The sequence below is a fragment of the Scyliorhinus torazame genome, chromosome 5, assembly GCF_047496885.1.
Source record: "Scyliorhinus torazame isolate Kashiwa2021f chromosome 5, sScyTor2.1, whole genome shotgun sequence".
NCBI lineage: Eukaryota > Metazoa > Chordata > Chondrichthyes > Carcharhiniformes > Scyliorhinidae > Scyliorhinus > Scyliorhinus torazame.
The window spans coordinates 159,696,022-159,712,781 of record NC_092711.1 but is presented as its reverse complement, the minus strand read 5'-3'; the positions used below and the strand labels follow the sequence as shown (position 1 = coordinate 159,712,781).

Sequence of the window (16,760 nt, the reverse complement as noted above, 5' to 3'; positions counted from 1 at the left end):
AATACTCCGATCTTTGCCAACCCGTGACCACACTTGCCGTTGGGGCCCCATAGAGGAGTTTGACCCAGCTAACAAACCCGTCCCCGAACCCGAACCTGCTCAGCACCTCCCATAGATACTCCCACTCCACCCTATCAAATGCCTTCTCTGCATCCATTGCCGCCACTATCTCTGCCTCCCCCTCTACTGGGGGCATCATTATCACCCCTAATAGCCGTCGCACGTTGACATTGTCTCCCCTTTACGAATCCTGTCTGGTCTTCGTGCACCACCCCCGGGACACAGTCCTCTATCCTCGTTGCCAGCACCTTTTACTAGCAATTTGGCATCCACATTTAGCAGTGAGATAGGCCTATAGGACCCGCACTGCAGCGGATCTTTATCCCGCTTCAAAATTAGCGATATCGTCGCCTCCGACATTGTCAGGGATAGAGTCCCCCCTTCCCTGGTCTCGTTAAAAGTCGTTACCAACAGCGGGGCCGGCAAGTCCACATATTTTCTATAAAATTCCACCGGGAACCCATCTGGTCCCGGGGCCTTCCCTGCCTGCATGTTACCCAGCCCCTTGGTAACCTCGTCCACCCCAACTGGTGCCCCCAGGCCTTCCACCTCCTGCTCCTCCACCCTCGGGAACCTTAATTGGTCCAAAAACTGCCGCATCTCCTCTTTTCCCTCCGGGCGTTGGGACCTATAAAGTCTTTCGTAAAAGGTCTTAAATACCTTGTTTATCTTCCCTGCTCTCCGCACCGTAGCTCCCTTTTCATCTCTAATTCCCCCTATCTCCCTCGCCGCTGTCCTCTTTCGCAGCTGATGGGCCAACAGGCGACTAGCCTTTTCCCCATATTCATATCTCATCCCCTGTGCCATCCTCCACTGCGCCTCTGCCCTCCTAGTGGTCAGAAGGTCGAACTCCGTCTGGAGTCGTCGTCTCTCCCTGTATAGTCCTTCCTCCGGGGCCTCCGCGTATTCTTTATCCACCCTTAAAATCTCCCCCAGTAATCTTTCCCTTTCCTTGGCCTCTATTTTCTCTTTGTGGGCCCTGATGGAGATCAGCTCTCCTCTGACCACCACCTTTAGTGCTTCCCATACTACTCCCACTCGGACCTCCCCGTCGTCATTGGCCTCCAGGTATCTCTCGATACATCCCCGCACCCTTCCACAGACTCCCTCATCCGCCAGCAATCCCACATCTAATCGCCAGGGTGCACGCTGCTCCCTCTCCTAGTTCCAGGTCCACCGAATGTGGGGCATGATCTGAGACAGCTATGGCTGAATACTCAGTTTCTTCCACCCTCGAGATCAGCGACCTTCCCAAAACAAAGAAATCTATCCGGGAATACACCTTGTGAACATGGGAGAAGGAGAACTCCTTGGCCTTCGGCCTAACAAATCGCCATGGATCCACTCCCCCCATTTGGTCCATAAACCCCTGAAGCACCTTGGCCGCTGCCGGCCTTCTTCCGGTCCTAGATCTAGATCTATCTAACCCTGGGTCCAACACGGTGTTGAATTCTTCCCCCCATTATCAGGTTTCCTACCTCCAGGTCTGGGATACGTCCCAGCATCCGCTTCATGAATCCCGCATCATCCCAATTCGGGGCATATACGTTAACCAATACGACCTCCGTTCCCTCCAGTCTGCCACTCACCATCACATATCTGCCTCCGCTATCTGCTACAATGCTCCTAGCTTCAAATGATACCCGTTTCCCCACCAGTATAGCCACCCCTCTATTCTTTGCATCCAGCCCTGAGTAGAACACCTGTCCCACCCATCCTTTCCTTAACCTAACTTGGTCCGCCACCTTCAGGTGCGTCTCCTGAAGCATAGCCACGTCTGCCCTCAGTCCTTTCAAGTGCGCGAACACTCGTGCCCTTTTAATCGGTCCATTTAGGCCTCTCACGTTCCACGTGATCAGCCGCACTGGGGGGCTACCTGCCCCCTTCCCGTGTCGACTAGCCATCACCCTCTCTAGGCCAGTCCCACGTCCCGGTTCCGCGCTCCCACCTGATCCCCAGGTGGCGCATTCCAGCCCCGACCACCCTTTCTTTAACCAGTTCCTCTTTGATTTCTGCAGCAGCAACCCAGTTATCCCCCCCCCCCCCTCCCGCTAGATCCCCATCTAGCGTGATTGCTCCCTCCATATTACTTCCGAAAGTCAGCTGACTTCAACTGACCCCGGCTTCTCCCGCTCACTCCTTGACCCCCCCGTGTGGGGAACTCCCATCAACCTTGCGCCTATCTTCCCGCCATCACCTTTCTGGCGCGGGAACAAGGACAGTAAGCCCCGTATTCTCTATAGTTGTCCCGCCCCTTGTGGCGCAGCTCCCTCTACCCCCCCACTCCCATTCCCCATCCTCCGCCTATGTCTCTTCTTTCCCCCCACCGGCGCCCACATTTCTTAGTGTCTCCCCCTTCCCAATTCACATCCCTATATACATTGACAGTGTCATTTCCCCTCTAACATCAGTCCCTCAGTTCCGATCCAGTTTCTCGTTTTTAATAAAGGTCCATGCTTCTTCTGCCGTTTCGAAGTAGTGATGTCTCTCCTGGTACGTGACCCATAGTCGCGCTGGCTGCAGCATCCCGAACTTCACCTTCTTCTTGTGTAGCACCTCCTTGGCTCGATTAAAACTCGCCCTCCTTCTCGCCACCTCCGCACTCCAATCCTGGTACACCCGTACCACCGCATTCTCCCATCTACTACTTCGTACCTTTTTGGCCCATCTCAGAACCACTTCTCTACCATTGAAGCGATGAAATCGCACAATTGTCACCCTAGGTGGTTCTCCCACCTTTGGTCTCCTCGCAGGGACCCTATGAGCCCCCTCCACTTACAAGGGGCACGAGGGGGCCTCAGCTCCCATCAGCGAGCTTAGCATCGTGCTCACGTAAGCCCCGCAGTCCGCTCCTTCCACTCCCTCGGGGAGACCCAGGATCCGAAGGTTCTTTCTCCGTGCTCTATTTTCTAGGGCTTCAATTCTTTCAATGCACTTTTTGTGGAGCGCCTCGTGCGTCTGCGTTTTGACCGCCAGGCCCAGGATCTCGTCTTCGTTATCCGTCACCTTCTGCTCCACCACGCGGAGCTCCGTCTCCTGGGTCTTTTGTGCCTCCTTAAGCCCCTCAATTGCCTGTAGCATCGGGGTCAGCACCTCCTTCTTACGTAGCTCCACACACCCTCTTAAAAATTCGTCTTGGTCGGGCCCCATGTCGCCTAGGCTTTCTCCGCCGCCATCTTGCTCCTTTTTTCCTCCTGTCCCTATCCTCGAGGATTCTTTGCGATGTAGCCGCCGCCGACGATATTTTTCTCTTTCGTTGGAGGGGACTCCCTGTTATCTCACCCCACACCGGGTTCCGTCTTGAAAACATTCCCCGCTGGGGCTCTTAAAAGAGCCCGAAGGTCTGTTTGAGCTGGAGCCGCCGAAACGTGCGGCTTAGCTGGGCATCGCCGCAACCGGAAGTCTCGAAAGTGATGGGTCTTGACGAGATCCCTGGTCGTACACCCAGATCCTGCACGGACCAACTGGCAGGTGTGTTCGCGGACATCCTCATCCTGCCCCTACTCCGTTCCGTGGTTCCCACCTGTTTCAAGACTACCATCCGGTGGCCTTGACATTGATCATTATGAAGTGCTTCGAGATGCTGAATACATCAACTCCATACTCCCAGCATTCCTTGATCCACTGCAATTCACATACCACCATAACCGGTCCGCAGCAGACACCACCTCCCTGGCCCTATACTCGCCCCTGGATCATCTTGACCACAAGGTCTCCTACGTCAGACTCCTATTCATTGACTACAGCTCCACCTTCTTTTTTTAAAAAATATTTTATTGAAAATCTTTGGCCAACCATCACAGTACATTATGTATCCTTTACACAGTAATATCACAATATAAATAACAATGGCCAGTTTTATAAACAAGAAATAAATAATATAGAAACAAAAAAACAAAACTAAATGGCAACTGCCTTGTCCCAAATAAATATTCTCCAAAAATATGTTTTCACCGTCCAATATACAATTATCTATAACAACAACCTATACATATTATACTTACATACTTATATATTAACATCCCTGAGAATCCCTCTGGTTCCTTCCCCCCCCCCCCCCCCCCCCCCTGGGTTGCTGCTGCTGTCTTCTTCTTTTCCATTCCCTCTATCTTTCTGTGAGGTATTCGACGAACGGTTGCCACCGCCTGGTGAACCCTTGAGCCGATCCCCTTAGGACGAACTTAATCCGTTCCAGCTTTATAAACCCTGCCATGTCATTTATCCAGGTCTCCACACCCGGGGGAACAGCTCCACCTTCAACACCATAATCCCAGCCAAGCTCATATCGAAACTCCAAAATCCTGGGCTTTGCTCCTCCCTCTGCAACTGGATCCTCGACTTCCTAGTACATAGACCATAATCAGTAAGGATAAACAACAACACCTCCTTCATGATAGTCTTCAATACCGGGGCCCCACAAGGCTGCGTACTTAGCCCCCTACTACACTCATGATACACACACGACTGTGTGGCAAAATTTGGCTCCCGCTCCATCTACAAGTTTGCTGATGACACAACGTAATGGTTCGGATATCAAACAACGATGAGACAGAGTCCAGGAGGGAGATAGAGAACCTAGTGGCATGGTGTAATGACAACAATATCTCCCTCAATGTCAGCAAAACTAAGGAGCTGGTCATTGACTTCCGGAAGCAAAATATTGTACACACCCCTGTCTGCATTAATGGGGCTGAGGTGGAGATGGTTAGCAGCTTCAAATTCCGAGTGGTGCACATCACCAGCATTCTGTCCTAGTCCACCCACATCGACGCTACGACCAAGAAACAGATACTTCCACAGGAAACAAAGGAAATTCAGCATGTCCACACCGATTGCCACATGGGTGGCATGGTTAGCACAGTGGTTAGCATTGTTGCTTCACAGCGCCAGCGTCCCAGGTTTGATTCCCGCTTGGGTCATTGTCTGTGCAGAGTCTGCACGTTCTCCCCGTGTCTGTGTGGGTTTCCTCCGGGTGCTCCGGTTTCCTCCCACAAGTCCCGAAAGACATGCTTGTCAGGTGAATTGGACATTCTGAATTCTCCCTCCGTGAACCCGAACAGGCGCCAGAGTGTGACGACTAGGGGATTTTCACAGTAACTTCATTACAGCGTTAATGTGGTAATTATGGTAATTGTGGTAATTATGAAGATTATTATCATTGACTTTTACCAATTTTTACAGGAGCACCATAGAAAACATCTTATCTGGCTGCATCACAGCTTGTGTTATGGGCCAGGGTTTAGAAAACTCCAAAGTATATCATGGAGTTCATCTGACCTACAATTGTTTATTGATTTTGGTTCTGATGAGCACAAGGGCTGCCTTTCAGGGGTTATTCAACAGAGGCCTTCACCACTTTTAATCAAAACAAGCTTTATTCTACAAATTTAGTTACCATTTTATAAACACACACAGTAAGCATTTTTATCAATTACAAGCATAAATACCCCACACAGCTACAGTAATCTATGTATAACCCTTAATAAATTCCCCCCTTTAACTGTTCCAATTTAATAACAAGATCCCATAAACCAGTACCTCCTTTTCAAAGGTGTGGCCCAGCACACAGCACTCAAGACCTGGTTTGGATGCTCTTGTTTCCTTTCCAAAACAACAGGTTTGAATTCCTTCCAGAAAGCAATTATTTCTTTTCAAGTTATCAAGCAGTCTGGAAACAGCTTTTAAAATGAAGATAGAGAGACAGGCCAAAATACTCCTCTTTCTGAGTACAGCAGCCAAAAATGTGAAAGCGAAAGCAAAAAACTCAGAGCCACAAAACAGCCCCAAACCAAAGCAGAAGTAAAACCAACTCCCAGAGCCACAGCCCAGATCCACCCAATGACATCACTGAAGCCATGTGATAAGACAAAAACATTTCTGAAAGGGACACTCCCATGACACTTGGTATGGCAACTGCTCAGCCCAAGACTGTAAGAAACTACAGAGAGTTGTGAACACAGCCCAGTCCCTCACACAAACCCGCCTCCCATCCATTGACTCTGTCTACACCTCCCGCTGCTTTGGGAAAGCGGGCAGCAAAATTAAAGACCCTTTCACCGAGGTTATTCTCTTTTCCAATCTCTTCCATTGGGCAGGTGATACAAAAGTCTGAGAACACGTAATAATAGATTCAAAACAGCTTCATTCCACTGTTACCAGACTCCTGAATGACCCGTATACTTCACCCGATGTCTACGTATTTAAATTGTGTATTTATCATATGTCCCATGTTTTGTCATGTATAAAATGATCTGTCTGTATTGTACGCAGAACAATACGATTCACTGTACCTCGGTGCACGTGAATAAATTTAATCAGATCAAACTTTGTTCATTCTGACACTTGGTGAAGTGGGAGAGTCGGAGAGTTTCTTTCTGCTGGACTGGCTGATCTCACAACTTTGCTTCCAGTGGGCTGATGCCCTTTGAGCCTGGGAGTGCACATTTCCACTGAAATGATCCACAAAGGCTGGAGTACATTTATTTTATCCTGGATAGTAAAGAGTGTTATTCCCCCCACTACAGGTGGATCTAAAAGAAACCAGATGGGTTTTTACAACTATCGACAATGCTTTCATGGTCATCGATTACTTTTAATTCTAGATTTTTAATTAATTTAAATTTCACCATCTGCCGAACCTGGATCCCTATTGCATTACCCTGGGTCTCTGGATTACTTGTCTGGCTATTGTTTTCCGAGATGTGTTTTGTGAGAGATGAAGTCACTATAGCCAATAAGTGAGCTATTTTCGAGTTGTTTCCTTTACGTCCTGTACTTTCCCACTAACTTACAGACAAAACAGCTGCAACTGTACTGTGTATAAACGTGTGTTATTGTAACTACTCCCAGAGATGCTTCGGTTCGCTGAAGCATTCCCTGCATGTTTGTAATAAAGATTCCCAAACTTTAACCAACTCTGGACTCCGAGTGACATTTGTCCCACAACAACCTGGTGTCAGGAACAGGATCCACTGACGGCTCTGATTAAAGGAAAGTCCCTGTGGACAGCAGATACCGGGGTGAGTATTGTTTGTTTTATACCACCCGTGTTTAGTTCAGTCTGACCGACCACTGGGGACTCCTCAAAACCTCAGGGAGCTGTTTCTGGTCTGTTTCTTTGACATTCATTCAATGTAATTTCAATAACTGGAACATTTCAGGCAGGGAATTGTCGGTTTTATACCAAGGATATGTTTGGGGGCGATACTGAAGTCCCCGTGACCGAGAGGGTTTTGTAGCTGCCAAAATATGAGGAGATAAAGCCGTACTGGAGGTGAAACAGAAAGAGTTAGGCAGTTGGACAGAGTTTGGCGTGTGTTCAGAGGTCCCAGATAGGGGTCAGCCAGCATCATCACATCGATGGATCTGCACAGAAAAGGTCCAACCAGATGGAACTTATAAGGCCCAAGGTGAGGTTAGTGGCGTGGGGATTTGAACAAGCTTTGCGAGATAAAGAGGTCAGAGTGGACTTGCCCACAGCGGGAAAGGTCATTTTGAAATTTCTTTGGCCCTTTTCGTTACATTTTCCCGGAACTTTCAGTCAAGAAACATAAAAGCTGCATTTGCGCTGGGGGATCACCTCCAGAGGGTCAGTGTTTCTGCAACCTCCTAAGGTGCCAGATGTATGGAAGACTTTGGAAGTTCAATAAGTTTGTCGATGTTTTGAACAATGTTTCAGAGTGTATGGCACTTCTCAGTTAGATCAGTTTTGTTCAAGTCGGGTTGTCTCTACCTGAAGGCAGAAGCTGCCGTGCTTTATTGGTACCATGGCAGGAAACTCTTGGGCATCTTTATGATGCATGTTGATGACTGCCTATGTGGTGGTACTAGTGAGTTCCAAACCAATGTTACTGACAGGATCAGAACAACATTTAAGGTTGGAGTCAGGCTTCTGGGACCTTTAAATAAATTGGATTGGAAATCGGGCAGTGTGGGTCTGACGTGACTTTACATCAACAATCTCACGGAGACAGTATGAACCCTGTCACAGTCAATGGGGCCGGGGCCTCACAGAAAGATGAAGATGTTTCCAAAGCTGGGACTGAGCTGCTGCAAAGTTGAATTGATGAATGGGGCCCACAGGCAAGGCCGGATACAAGTTTTGATGTCTTCGAGCTGAGTTCTGTAATGAAACGTCCAGAGGTCGAGGATATTTAACGGGCGAACAAAACATTAAAAAATACAAGATGGAGAAATGTGTGCTGAAATTTCCATCTTTGGGTGAGCTGCAAAATATAAAATGGATTTCTTTAGTGATGCCTCATTCGGATGAGCCTGGCTCAGTGTCTGTACACTGAGTGATGTGTAAGAATCTCTTTCAGCAGAAGAACAGACAAACATTTCTCATTCTACATTCAAAGGTCGATGATATTCAGCTCCCATGAATCGAGTGACTCTGTCACATCTTGATGTGATGTTTGGTGTGAAATTTCTGTCTGTACTCCTCCCCTTCTAATATCCTGTAAAAGTTTACAAAAGCCATCACTGTTAGTGCAGGATACCCAAACGGAATGTGAAATTCGATCCTATTGTAAGATCTGGGTTTGGCTCCAATCTCAATTGTAACACTCAAATTACATGTCAGACTGTGTTGTGAAACTTACCTGCAGTTCCTGACTAGTTACAGACCATTCCGGGTACAAGAATATTGTCACAGAATTTATTAAGTTAATTGTAATAAGTACAAAATCACAATAATTAACAAAGGCAGTGGATCAGTCCGTTCACTCTGGATCACCAGCTCTCAGCTTCCAGGTGACTGTGGAGCTGTCTCTTGTTCTGTTGACTGAAGTCTATCCTCTTACTTCATGTTGTGTTGGGCATGGAGCTCCAGAGAATTGTAGCTCATTAACCCTTTCTAGTACCTACCTCTACGCATGGCTGGTAGTATCCTGTGGTTCTGATTGGCCCAAGCAGCCCATGATCAGTCCCTGATTGGTTAAATGGGGTACGATCAATGTCTGATTGGTCTCTGAAGGATATCGGTCACCTTGCTGATGTGTGATGTCACTTTCTCATTGTGGTGTCACTTTCTCATGATTAATATTCGTCAGGCTCATCGTCCTAACTGATACCATAGCACCACTGAATCTCTAGAGTGCAGAAAGAGGCCATTCAGCCCATCAAGTCTGCACCGGCCCTCTGAAAGAGCACCTTATCTCGGCCCACTCCCCCACCCTATCCCCATAACCCCACCTAACCTGCACACCGTTGGACTGTTGGAGGACACCGGAGCACCCAGAAGAAACCCACGCAGATACAGGGACAACGTGCAAACTCCACACAGACATTGACGCAAGGCCAGAATTGAACCCGGGTCCCTGGTGCTGTGAAGAGGTTGTGCTAGCCATTGTGCCACCGTGCTGAGATGATACATCTTCAGGTGTCATGTGTAACTTAGTGATTGTCAATGTCTGAAGCAAGTTACTTAAATACAAATAACTGAAAGTGCACAAGATACACAAACTTAAACTAATACAGCAATTCCTACTGAACACAAAATAAATTTGTAACGGTGATCGGTGTGCTACAGTTCAAGTAGCAAGATACACGTTACAAAATATCATTTTCTGTTCATAAATTACATGTTCACAAGAAATAAAAGTCACAGAAACGACATAACTACAACACCATTACAGGAACTGATAAAACCACAATAATGCAGAAAATCTGTTGTACAATTTGAAGGAAAGTGACTCTTTTGCAATAAGTTAAAAAGCAAATACAATTTAAGACAGCATTTCTCTAGCATCGACACGTAGTAGTAATAATCGCTTATTGTCACAAGTAGGCTTCAATGAAGTTACTGTGAAAAGCCCCTAGTCGCCACATTCCGGCGCCTGTTCGGGGAGCCGGTACGGGAATTGAACCCGCGCTGCTGGTCTTGTTCTGCATTACAAGCCAGCTGTTTAGTCAAATCCTGCAATAACAGAGATTCTCATTCATCATTAGTCTTGTGGTAAAACCATAAAATTAAACCTACTTTGGCCGAAGACAATATGGCACAAGTCACTTGTCAAGGACGAGTGCACCTGAATACAGAGACTCAGAGTGAGATACCGTATTGAGTGAATTGATTCATACACTTTGATTCTGTGATAACTGAACATAACTAAAACCGAACTATTAAAATGAATAAACATTGACTTACATAAGAATCTTTATTGTCACAAGTAGGCTTGCATTAACACTGCAATGAAGTTACTGTGAAAAGCCCCTAGTCACCATATTCCACCGCCTGTTCAGGTACACAGAGGGAGAATTCAGAATGTCCAAATTACCTACCAGCACGTCTTTCAGGACTTGTGGGAGGAAACCGGAGCACCCGGACGAAACCCATGCAGACACGGGAGAATGTGCAGTATTATGATCACTGTTACATAGATGCTCCATCACCACATATTTATTGATTAAGCCTGTCTCACTGCACACGGAGGTCTAGGATAGACTGCTTCCTGGTTGGCTCCAGAAGGAACTGCTCCAAGAAATTCTCCCCAAAAATCTTTATTAACCGATGTTCCAGGCTATCTCTGCCTATCTGACTCTCCCAATCTATATTCGATTAAAGTCACCCATGATTATTGTGGTACATTAATTACAAGCCTTATTTAATACTTCCTGTACACACTAGCTACAATGTAACTACTGTTAGGAGGCCCATTAACTACTCACATGAGACCTTGTAACGTATTATTTCTTATCTCGAGCAAAGCTGATTCCACACCCTGAACTTTCAGGCTAAGTTGATCTCTCAGTACTGAACTAATATAATCCTTAATGAACAGGAGCAATCCCATCATCTTTTCCGAGCTTCATGCATTCCAATATGTCAAATACCCTTCAGCATTTAGATTCCAGCCTTGGTCACCTTTCAAACAAGTCTCTGTAATGTCTATCAGGACACACATTTATCTCTATCCGTGCTGGCAATTCTTTTTTTATAATTTAGAGTACCCAATTCATTTTGTCCAATTAAGGGGCAATTTAGGGTGGCCAATCCACCTAGCCTGCACATCTTTGGGTTGTGGTGGTGAAACCCACGCAAACACGGGGAGAATGTGCACACACATGTCAGTGACCCAGAGCCAGGATCGAACCTGGGACCTCAGCACCGTGAGGCAGTACTGCTAACCACTGCGCCACCATGCTGCCCCATCTGCGCTGACAATTCATCCAATCTCTGTCAAATGCTGCGTGCATTTTCAATCCATTTTCAGGGGTTCAATAATCCAATAGGGATTTCAAGTGAAACCTCTTTACCCAGCGAGTGGTGAGAATGTGGAACTCACTACCACAGTGAGTGGTTGAGGTGAACAACATGAATACTCCTGTATCTTGACAAGGGAGAAAGGAATAGAAGGATATGCTGATGGGGGAGATGAAGAGGACTGGGTGGAGGCTCATGTGGAGCATAAATACAGACAGAGACCAATTGAGCTGACTGGCCAGGCCCTGTGCTGTAGACTCAATGGAACCGAGACAAATGTATTTATTTTGGATCTACCTGTAGTAGTATGATAAAACTTTTTTCTTGGGATGTAGGCATCACTGGCTGGGCCAGCATTTGTTCCCCAATCATAATTGCCCTTGAACTGAGTGGCTTGCTAGGTCATTACAGTGGGGGACAGTTAAAAGTCAACCACATCTGTGTGGCTCTGGAGTCACATGTGGGCCAGACCAGGTAAGGATGGCAGATTTCCTTCACTGAAGGACATTAGTAAAACAGATGGGTTTTTACAACAATCGATAATAGTTTCATGGTCATCATTAGACTTTGAATTCCAAACTTTTATTGAATTCAAATTTCACCATCTGTCCTGGTGGGATTCGAACCCCAGAATAATACCTGGGTCTCTGGATTATTAGTCCAGCGGCAATACCACTAGGCCACCTCTTCCCCCATACTATCCAGGATAAAATAATGCAAAGTCATGAGACTGTCCAGAATGTACCTGTTGTGTAGAACCTTGGTCAGACCGCAGCTGGAGGACTGTGTGCAGTTTTACTGCCCTTGTTGCCAGAGGGAAAGGGCAATCAAGGTTCACCAGACTTGTTCCGGGGGTGGCAGTACTGCCCTTAGAGGAGAGATTGGGGAAACCTGGCCTGTGTTCTCTAGTGTCAAATAATGAGAAGTGATCACAATGAAACCTACAAAATCCATAAAGGAATAGACAGGCGAGATGCAGGTGAGATGTTTCCCCTGGTTGGGGAGTCTAGAACCAGGGGACACAATTTCAAAATAAGGGGGAAGCCACTTAGGACCGGTCTCAGAGGAGACATTTCTTTACTCAGAGGGTTGTGAATCTTTGGAATTTTCCACCCCAGAGGGCTGTGGGAGCTCAGTCACTGTGTGTGTTTAAAGCAGAGGCTGACAGATTTCTAAATCCCAATAACACAAAGGGAGATGGGGATAGGGTGGGGAAAAGGCATTGAAGTGGATGGTCAGCCATGATCGTGTTGAATGGTGGAGCAGGCTCGACGGGCTGAATGGCCAAGTCCTGCTCCTATGTTCCAATGTTGCAAAGGTAGGTAGGTAAGTAAATTGTGAAGGGGACATGAAACTACGAAGGGATATAGATAAGTTACGTGAGTGGGAAAAGATCTGGGAAATGGAGAACAATGTGGGAAAATGTGAAATTGTCCATGTTTGCAGAAAGAATAAAAAATCTTATTATCTGAATGGTCAGAGATTGCAGAGCTCTGAGATTCAGAGGGATCTGGGTGTCCAAGAGCATGAATCACAAAAGGCGAGTATACAGGTACAGCAAGTAATTAGGAAAGCTAATAGAATGTTATTGTTTATTGTGGGGGAATTGAATACAAAAGTAGGTTATGCTTCTGTTCGCATGAATGAATCCAAAAGAATCCCTTGACATTCAGGTCTGCTTCAAACATCAAACAGTTTATTGTTGTAACGCCGGCGGGGAGTAAGCCTCTGGGCAAAGGCAGATACCTCTCCACTGAACAAAGGGAATCATCATCATTTATACAATTTCAAATAGTTAGTCAGCCCAACTCAGCCGGACACGATCCAATCACAATGATTGTAGGTTGCACACATTGACTGGTAGATCCAATTAAAGTGGTTACTGGGCAGCAGGGAACTGGGTGATCAGCTCATGGACAGCTAGAGGGTTACTCATGAACTCATGATGCCTTCCAGACCCCCTCATTGACCGTCCTTGGGTCTTGAGTATACATAACTCCCTTATCTTAACCTTGTTACTGGCTGGTACCACTGTCAGAATTTCGTAAGAGCATCACCCTTTGTGAGAGAGAGAGTGAGCTGACTGGTGGTGATTTAATCTGAGGGTCACCACACCTCAGACGAGGGGCAATGTTGAGGAGGCAGGGCCTTCTTGGATGACCTCAGCTGGTACGGAGTAGAACCCACGCTGTTGGTGGTGCTCAGTATCACAAACCAGCCAACCAGCCAACTGAGCTAACCAATCCCCTGTAATATTAGTTATTGCCTGTCTCCCATCACACCATTTAATGTTGTTTCTCAGTCCATGTCAGACAACCTGCCCCATAGCTTGATAATTTTATTCTGCGAGAAACACAGAGATAAATTAAACAAAAGATCCATGTACCCTCCATTGCCCATCTCCATGGCAAGGTGGCATGCGTTAGGGAGATCCAAACAGAAATGGGAAGGAAACAGCTTCCAACTTCCAAACCAACTTTCAATCTGTGATCCTTATGAAATTTGAAACCAGGTATTCGCAACAAGGCTCAAAGAGCGTCAGCCCACTGGAGTCAAAGTTGTGAGACCAGCCAGTCCAGCAGAGAAAACTCGACAACCATCCCCATTGACCAACTGTCAGAATGAACAAAATGCAGTCCTGGATGTAATTGAGAGTAGCAACACTAACAGCAGAATCCAACCCCTGTAATCACTTGTGAACTTGTTTGTGTCTCAGCAGCTGCGATGAATCACGGAATCCCTTCCCACATTCAGAGCAATTGAATGGCCTCTCCCCAGTGTGAACTCGCTGATGTGCCTGCAGATGGGATAACTGAGTGAATCCCTTCCCACACTGAGAGCAGGTGAACGGCTTCTCCCCAGTGTGAACTCGCTGGTGTCTGTAGGTTGGATAACCGAGTGAATCCCTTCCCACAATGAGAGCAGGCGAATAGCTTCTCCCCTGTGTGAACGCGACGGTGTGCCCGCAGGTTGGATAACAAAGTGAATGTTTTCCCACACTGAGAACAGGTGAATGTCCTCTCCCCAGTGTGAACTCACAGGTGTGTCTGCAGGCTGGGCATATGAGTGAATGTCTTCCCACACTGAGAGCAGGTGAATGGCTTCTCACCAGTGTGAACGCACTGGTGTGTCTGCAGGTGGGATAAGCGAGTGAATCCCTTCCCACACTGGGAGCAGGCGAACGGTCTCTCCCCAGAGTGAACTTGCTGGTGTGACTGCAGGTTATCGAACCGAGTGAATCCTTTCCCACACTGAGAGCAGGTGAACAACCTCTCCCCAGTGTGAGTTCGCTGGTGTATCTGCAGGCTGATCAACTGAGTGAATCCCTTCTCACGCTGAGAGCAGGTGAACGGCTTTTCCCCAGTGTGAACTCGCTGGTGTATCTGCAGATGGGATAACTGAGTGAATCCCTTCCCACACTGGGAGCAGGTAAACGGCCTCTCCCCAGTGTAAACTCGCTGGTGTCTCTGCCAGTTGGATGTGGAAATAAATCCCTTCCCACACTGAGAGCAGGTGCCAAAATATGGAGCGTAGGGGCTTTTGAGAGTAACTTCATTGCAGTGTTAATGTAAGCCTACTTGTGACAATAAAGATTATTGGACTTCCGGTTGCGGCGATGACCAGCTAAGCCGCACGTTTCGGCGGCTCCAGCTCTGACGGACCTTCGGGCTCTTTTTAAGAGCCCCAACGGGAAATTTTCCCGACAAAACCCGGTGTGGGGTGAAGCAGCAGGGAGTCCCCCCCCCCAGTGTGAAAGAAAAAGATCGGCGGCGGTGGCCAGATCACGGAGGATCCTCGAGGGTAGTGGCAGAGGAAAGAAAGAAACAAGATGGCGCCGGAGGGAGCCCAGGCGACATGGGGACCGGACCAGGATGAATTTCTCAGACGGTGTGTGGAGGTGTTAAAAAAGGAGGTGCTGGCCCCGATGTTACAGGCAATCGAGGGGCTTAAACAGACACAAAAGGCCCAGGCGATAGAGCTCTGTGTGGTGGAGCAGAAGGTAACTGATAACGAGGACGAGATCCTGGGCCTGGTGGTCAAAATGCGATTCATGAGAAGTGCATCGAAAGAATTGAAGTCCTGGAAAATAGATCAAGGAGAAAGAACCTCCAGATCCTGGGTCTCCCCAAGGGAGTGGAAGGAGCTGACGGTGGGGCTTATGCGAGCACGATGTTACGTTCGCTAATGGGAGCTGAGGCCCCCTCGGACCCCTTGGAAGTGGAAGGGGCCCATCGGGTCCCTGCGAGGAGACCAAAGGCTGGAGAACCACCTAGGGTGATGATCGTGCGATTTCACCGCTTCAATGACAGAGAGGTTGTTTTGAGATGGGCCAAGAAGGTACGAAGTAGCAGGTGGGAGAATGCGCTGATACGAGTGTATCAGGACTGGAGCGCGGAGGTGGCGAGAAGGAGGGCGAGTTTCAATCGAGCCAAGGAAGTGCTGCATAAGAAGAAAGTAAAGTTCGGGATGTTGCAGCCGGCGCGATTATGGGTCACGTGCTAGGATAGATATTACTATTTTGAGACGTCGGAAGAAGCATGGACCTTCATCCAAAATGAGAAACTGGACCAGAACTGAGGGACTGATGTGGGAGGGGAAACGACAATGTTGATGTATAGAGATGTAAATTGGGGAAAGGGAGGTTCACTGTATCGGGACGGTCTTTGACGGGGGGGACACTGAGAAATGTGGGCGCCCGTGGGGGGGAAAAAGAGACACAGGCGGGGGATGGGGAATGGGAACGGGGCTGTAAGGGGAGCTGCGCCATAGGGGGCGGGATGATTCTAGGAAAGCGCGTTTTTTTTTCCCGCGCCAGAGAGATGATGGCGGGAAGATAGGCGCAAGGAGGATGGGAGTTCCGCACACGGGGGGAGGGGGGGGGTCAAGGAGAGAGCAGGAGAAGCCGGGGTCAGTTGAAGTCAGCTGACTTTCGGAAGCAATATGGGGGGAGTAACCATGCTAGATGGGGATAACTGGGTTGCTGCTGCTGAGATCGAAAGGGAGCTGGAAAGAGAAAAGGTGGTCGGGGCGGGAATGCGCCGCCTGGGGGACGGGTGGGTGCACGGGACCGGGACGTGGGACTGGCCCAGAGAGGGTGATGGCTAGTCGACTGGGGAGGGGTCGGGCAGCCCCCCTGTCCGGCTGATCACGTGGAACGTGAGAGGCCTAAATGGGCCGATTAAGAGGGCCCGAGTGTTCGCGCACTTAAAAGGACTGAAGGCAGACGTGGCAATGCTTCAAGAGACGCATCTGATGGTGGCGGACCAGGTTAGGTTAAGGAAAGGATGGATGGGACAGGTGTTTCACTCAGGGCTGGACGCAAAGAATAGAGTGGTGGTCATATTGGTGGGGAAACGGGTGTCGTTCGAGGCTAGGAACATTGTAGCGGACAGCGGTGGCAGATACGTGATGGTGAGTGGCAGACTGCAGGCAATGTATATGCCCCAAACTGGGATGATGCGGGATTTATGAAGCGGATGCTGGGACGTATCCC

The 16,760-nt window shown here is 48.1% G+C and overlaps 1 protein-coding gene across 1 annotated transcript in view; it reads right to left on the bottom strand.

Moving 5' to 3' along the window:
* LOC140418006 (uncharacterized) overlaps nt 1-16,760 on the bottom strand; it is an 82,973-nt gene that overhangs the window by 50,933 nt on the left and 15,280 nt on the right. Inside the window, 1 exon segment of the mRNA XM_072501436.1 lies at nt 13,960-14,143. Coding sequence (XP_072357537.1) covers nt 13,960-14,143 — 184 coding nt within the window.